We start from the raw sequence: 7,262 nt of genomic DNA on the forward strand, positions 1-7,262 counted from the left end.
TTTTTTTTTTTTACATAATGGAGACTATACAGACGTTTTATTTTCAGTGGATAGATCCGTGTGGGATTCAGCAAAATCATAAAAGAAATAACAAAAATCTCCAGGAAATTATGGATTTCTCTCATAGTGGTGGGGAAGAGCAGATATTTTCTTGATAGCCTGAATTTTTTTTTTAGAACTATAGAAGAAAACTTCGAGTTCTTTACCATATATTCTACGTAAGAGGCTTCAGTGACTAAACTCGCTTTTTACTAAATTTAAGGTGAAGTTATCCCAGTCACCTTAAAAAGAAAGAACTCGAGTATCTGGGCAAAGTCATTTTTCCAGGATCTACTGTCATAACATATTCTAAACAACTCTTAATTCCCTTTTTCTGTAATGTGATATTCAATCATCCGCTGATAAGTAGCTCTCTCTCTCTCTCTCTCACACACACACACGCACACACACACATACACACACGCACACAAACACATACATATATACATACAGACATACATACATGCATACATACATACATACATACATACATACATACATACATACATACATACATACATATTGTCAACGCCATCTGTTGTAGTGGCTGTCGTGAGGTACGTAGGTAAAGGAGGAAGTAATAATGTTACGCACCACGCTTGTCTTCTTTATTGGTGTGAATGGTGTGGTTTCTGTAAATCAATTCAACATTGTAATTTACATTCATAATCAAGCTATCAAAATAGCACTATATGAAACTATGACAAACCTCTATAATTCAGTAATTAATGCATGACAAAATGTATGCTTCATACCATTATTTTCTTTCTTCTTCCGCCCCTTCAGTATTTATCACTCTATACCTCCGTGATCCGTTCAGCTTCTGTTATATCACGGATGTCACGAATTAACATAATGTCCACAGTAACTTGTGGATATATTACCAAATATATCATAAGTCAAATGATGCAAATAATTCACATTGCTAATGCTTACCAATTATGCTTCCTGGTCACACTCCCGAAGGTGTTGTCACTTTGACAACTAGACACAGAAAGAACAATACTTGTACGTTCCTCACGAAGAGGATGGGGCACTACTTTTTAGCGGAGGAATACCAGATTGAAAGGATCCACATTATATATATATAAGTCACGTTCTACTCAACATTCTCCCTTTCATATGACTTCTTTAATTCTATTTCATTTTATAACAGTTAATTATTCACTACAATACATCAACTTCGACAAAGACAATTTACATATATTGTACATATAGTAACTGCATGCGTACACACGTGATTATGATTGCCATTAGACTCTAGCCTCCTTTACATGTCAGATATTTTCTCATATCCACCCAGACATAGTACTCTGTACTATACATACATCAAATATCGTAAACCATGATTCGTAATTAATTTTAGTACATACCATTGTCAGTACACTTGAATATCATACAATTGGTGCTTAACACAGATCTAGCACCACTCATGAGTAGTAATTAACCTCGATACATATTATACTTTATCTGTAGAACATCATACATCAAATATTCTTATACATAGTGCAATCGGCACTCACACCCTCCCCTTTGTGATCATCCAAGATCACAACATCAATGACGGGAGGTCATTTTTACACTGAGTCACCTTCTAATAATAGTATTAATTTAGAAATAGGTCGCTTATAAAGTTTCTTACCACGTATTATTTCTACTTGTCTAATCAGTCCATCTGTGCTTTTTATCACTTTCACAACTCTTGCCAATAACCAATGACTGCGTGGTGTGTTATTTTCTACCATTAAGACAATATCTCCTTCTTTGAGATTTCTATTAACTTTCAACCATTTCTGACGTTCTTGCAAACAAGGCAAATACTCCTTTTGCCATCTGCGCCAAAACTCTTTGGCTAAATGCTGTATCTGTTTCCACTTCCTTCTGCTCTCACAGATCATTTCTCCACCATTGAGTGTCACTACATAATTATCCAAATTAAGTAAAGAATTAGGAGTGATGGGACACAAATCGTTCACATCATTTGATACCACAGTCAGAGGTCGACTGTTGATTATACTCTCAACTTCACAAAAAAATGTACTCAAACTATCATCAGACAAGGTTTGTGAACCTATCACAACTTCTAACACTCGTCTGACTAATCCTATCATTCTTTCAAAAACACCACCAAAATGAGAACCTCCAGGAGGAGTGAATACACAGTCCACACCTCTCTTTGTCAATTCATTACCAATATGACGCATGATAAGATTGTCCTTCAATACCTTATTTGCTCCAATAAAATTTGTGCCGTGGTCACTAATCAATTTACTAACTGTACCCCTTCTGGACATAAACCTGGTAAATGCATTTATCATGCTTTCTGCCGTTAAATCTTGTAAAATCTCTAGATGTATGGCTCTAATGGATAGACAAGTAAATAATATTCCATATCTCTTGACTCGAGATCGTGCTCTCTTCACAAAAAATGGCCCAAAGCAATCTACTCCAGTTACAAAAAATGGTTTCTGATTTACATTTGCTCTATCTACTGGCAAGGCTGCCATCTCCTGAGTGATCGTTGAACTCTTGAAGCGTCTACAACTAACACATTTAGATAATACTTTTCTTACAGCTGAATTACCCTTAATAACCCAGTATTTCTGTCTCAATTGATTTAATACTGCTTGCCTTCCCATGTGTCCTACTTTCATATGATAATGTTGAATGATTAAACTGGTCACATGATGTTCATGGGGAAGAATAACTGGATGTTTCATATCCAAGGGCAATTCTAGGTTAATTAATCTGCCTCCTACCCTGAGTATACCATTCAGTAACATAGGTTTAAGTTTCCTTATAGAACTGGAAAGATTAATAGGATCATTTTTGGATAAACAGACAATCTCCTTAGCAAAATGGCAGTTTTGTACAAATTTCATTACTCTTTCTTCAGCAACTTCCATTAATTGAACATTGAGTTCGATAATTGACACGCCTTTTCTTTGCAAATGTCTGACAAATAATATAAGATAACTACATGCTCTTAGCAACTTGAACCATGAAGAATAGTGACAAACTAGTCGTGACATTACATCAACTGTGTGACCTTGTATTGGTTTAACTTCAACTTTCATAACCCTCTTAATTTCAAGATTCGAAAAATCTTCCTTATTTATCTGCTGTTGAACTGGCCAGATCTCTTCATTTTGGGACAAGAAAGCAGGTCCTTCAGACCATCTACTGGTCTGTCTCATTCTAGTGACATCGTCAGCAGGATTATCCCTGCTGGAGACATACATCCAACATACATCCTCAGAGTTCTCTCGAATCTGAGACACTCGATTAGCTACAAAGGTTTTAAATCTTAAGTGATCATTATGCAAATATTTTAATACTGTAGTTGAATCTGTCCAAATATAAATTTGAGTTAACTTTAAAGGTAGTTCTCTCACTATCACACACTTCAATTTAATGGCTAGCGTGGCTGCCACCAATTCAAGTCTTGGAATTGTAATTGATTTTAAAGGTGCTACTTTAGCTTTTCCCAACATGAAGCTACACTGGATTGTACCATCAATATGTTTGTATCTTAAATATACCACTGAACCATATGCTATTTCACTAGAGTCACAAAATATGTGACACTCAATTGCCTCTACCTTTGACGTTATACCTTTCTTAGTACAACGATCAATACTATACAACTTGAGCTTATTTACTCTTGACATCCAAACATTTATCAATCCTTGATCTATTTCACTCAAAATACAATCCCATCCAATGCCGTTTCTGAATAATTCTTGTAATAATACCCTTCCTTCAAGAACAACTGGTGCTACCATGCCCAGTGGGTCGTAAATTTTACCAATTACTGCTAGCAATTCTCTTTTTGTTCTAGGTATTTCATCAATGTTGATTGATATGCTCATCTCATCCTTGCCAAGATACCAATTCAATCCTAATGTCTTTTGTACCACTTCTTCATCCTCAATGAACTTCTCAATATCATCACTACACTTATCTTTGAGTATATTCTTCAAAACTTCACGGGAATTACTATTGAACTTTGTCAAATTAAATCCACCTTTACTACAAAGATCTATCACATCATTACAATTGTCAATCAACTCATTAATGTCATCGGATGACACCAACATATCATCAACATAGAAGTTATTAAGAACTATTTCACTTACTGATTTATGAAACTGACTCCCGTGATCTTGCACAACTCGTTTTAAAGCATAATTTGCAATACTAGGGGAGCAACTAGCACCAAATGGATGAGAAGTCATCCTCAGTTTAACTATATCACTTTCTATGTGTCCATCCTTCCACCATAAGAAACGCAAGTAATCTCTATCATCTTTAGGCACTTTAACTTGATAATACATAGTTTTCTATATCCGCAGTACATGCATATAGTCCTAATCTAAATCTCAAAAGGACACCTAACAAAAGATTGTTGATGTCAGGTCCTTGTCTCAACAAATCATTTAACGATAAGTCATTTACACGTGCTGCACAATCAAATACTACACGTACTTTATCCCTTTTTTGTAGGATGTTGCACTCCAAAATGTGGAACATACCAAACTTGTTGATTACTCACTTCATACTTAGGTACTTCTTCAGCGTACCCTTTCTCTAGTAAATTAGTCATAAATTGCTTATACTGATAATAATACTCATGATCCTTAAACTTACGCTTCAATTGTTGAAGTCTTTTGACTGCCATAGGTTCACTGTTAGGAACTATCCTAGGTTTCTCTGTCATTGGTAAAGGAATCTCATACTTTCCATTATTCATTTGCCTACACCCAGACTCGACAAATTGTAACCATCTTCTATCCTCTATACTAGGTTCTACCGAATTCAGTGATGAATCTACAAACTCTCTATTATAAGATTCAATCAATTTCCTTTCTAAATAATTACCATCAACCTTTATCTTATTCACAGGAATTTCATGATTATTGTCTATTATTCTTCCACACAATATCCACCCTAAACGTGTTCTCACAGCATACGGATCTCCTGGTTTCTCTGCATGTACAACTTCCCAAGGTTCAGACGCCTCTGGGACATTAATACCTATCATGATTTCTATCTCTCCTTGGCTGTGATCAAATTCTAACTTCATCAAATGTTTCCACCTTTCTACATCATTCTTTCTGATATTATGACTGTGATTGAGAGGAAGTTTATTCACTGCAAATACAGGTGGTAATCTAATTTGGTTATTTCCTTCTATATCGGCTACTGACATCCCTTCAACATTTAGACAAGACATTCCTCTTGTACCTACAATTGTACTTACTTGTAGTGTAGTTGACTGATAATTCATGTCTGTCATTCCAAGCTTCTGCAATAAATTCTTAGTGCAAAATGTGACTGAGCTACCATTGTCAAGGTAACATCTGGTAGTAACAACTTTACCATTTAACTCTACTTGAACTGGGATAGCAGTAGTGTCTCCTACTGAATCTTTCAATTGACTGGATAATACTTGAATTCTAGAATCATCAACCTCATTAGTGACCGCTGGATTTGCCGTTACTTCTTTACTTCCTTCAACCTTGAAATTCTTATTCATCCTATGCATGATTGTAAGATGTGAACCACCGCATTGTTCACAAGTACGAATTACTCTACATTGAAACGCTTTATGTCCTGTCCTTAAACACTTAAAGCAAAGTTCTAAATTGTAAGCTCTATTCAACTTCTCTTCATAACTTAACCATCTTAATTCTGGACATACATCAATAACATGTTCTTCCTGACATAACCAACAAGAAACTCTTGCTTTCTGTGTCACATTGACATGGACTCTTCCATCATAAGGTTCTATACCTTTCTTATAATTCGTCTTTCTATTTGAACTCCATGTGTTCGCTTCTACTTTCTTATCTCTAAATCCTCCCTTACTACTTCTCCCAAATGTTGGGTTACTCAATATTCTTACTTCTTTCTCTAGAAATCTGACTAAGTCTTTAATGTCCACTAGCTTCCCACTCTCAGCTACCTCGTCGACTAGTCTCCTCCATCTATCCTGTAAGTGTCTAGGTAATTTCTCAACCAACTGACGCAACGTCCTAAGATTTTGTAATTCTGAAATTCCATAATTAATGCCCGATATAACATTTATACATGAATTCAATTCAACGATGAAGTCGTCTAATCCCTCAACATTCTCTTCTTTAATTTCAGGCCAAGCTAGAACCTTATCTATGTGCATTAAAGCTATCCTTTCTTTATTACCGTATCTTTTGTTTAATTCACTTCTAGCTCTTTGATAACCCTTGTTTGTATCTAAATTCAAACACATTCTAACTATGTTGTGTGGTTTACCTTCAGTATATTGTTTTAGATATTGTAACTTTTCACTATCTGACACATGCTTGCTATCAATCAACATATCGAAATCTCTAATAAATTCAAAATATTTATCTAACTGACCATTGAATTTATGAATCACATGGACAGGCATCATGTTCTTTGTCATTAAAGTCGTAACCATGTCTCTATTTGTTTGTTGACTATCACTATTATTCTGATGTGTACTTCTGCAGTCACGAGGATCATTCTCTACATTACTATATACGTTATTGTCAAATTTTCTCAAACTATCAAATTCTGCTATAGCCGATTCTAATTCTGTTTCCAACTCAAGCCTATCCTGTTCTAATTTTAATCTATGCATTTCCATTTCCAACTCTTGTTTCCTTTTCAAATTCTATAATTTGATATCTAAGCTCGCCCTCTTAGCTATCGCCTTACCTAATTGATTATCTATGTCACTATCCCCTACTTGAGACACACTATCTATTGGTTTCACTGTACCATCTGTTCCTTCTTCTACATGTGTTCTATTGAAAGCTAATAACTCCAGAATGACTTCGTCTCTTTCCAATTCCTCAGCTGTAATAAACTCCTGTATCCTATTCATAAGTTCTGCCTTATTGCCAGAACAAGTTTGATTCTTTGCCTTTAGATATGATTTTAGTTGATACACTGTAGCTTTATCCATTTTGTTCAATATAGAATATTCAAGGCTCACTCACACTAAATACAAATAAATGCAACTAGAAACTATACCTCATTTAAATTCCAAGTTCACTCATAATTACCTGTTATTCATCACTTTGTGTAACAATGTTAACTAACATGATGTCTACACTGGATCCCAACAATCTGTACACCTTAGTATAGATAATATGTAGTAGAATAAACTAGAAAACTATGTTCAAAGACTACCTTGTGTTCTTCTCGTGATCAAA

General features: G+C 35.1%; 1 protein-coding gene across 1 annotated transcript; it reads right to left on the minus strand.

Moving 5' to 3' along the window:
* Window positions 1-567: 567 nt before the first annotated feature.
* On the minus strand, window positions 568-6,691 carry LOC143040809 (uncharacterized). Its single transcript, XM_076212243.1, has 4 exons — window positions 5,013-6,691; window positions 4,595-4,880; window positions 795-4,382; window positions 568-671 (listed from the first exon to the last, which is right to left on the minus strand). Exons 1-3 carry the CDS (start codon window positions 6,689-6,691, stop codon window positions 1,617-1,619), a joined length of 4,731 nt encoding a protein of 1,576 aa, XP_076068358.1. The 3' UTR covers window positions 568-671; window positions 795-1,616.
* Between the last annotated feature and the right edge of the window lie 571 nt (window positions 6,692-7,262).

Source organism: Oratosquilla oratoria, chromosome 29, assembly GCF_046742065.1.
Source record: "Oratosquilla oratoria isolate Oo_2021 chromosome 29, ASM4674206v1, whole genome shotgun sequence".
Taxonomy (NCBI): domain Eukaryota; kingdom Metazoa; phylum Arthropoda; class Malacostraca; order Stomatopoda; family Squillidae; genus Oratosquilla; species Oratosquilla oratoria.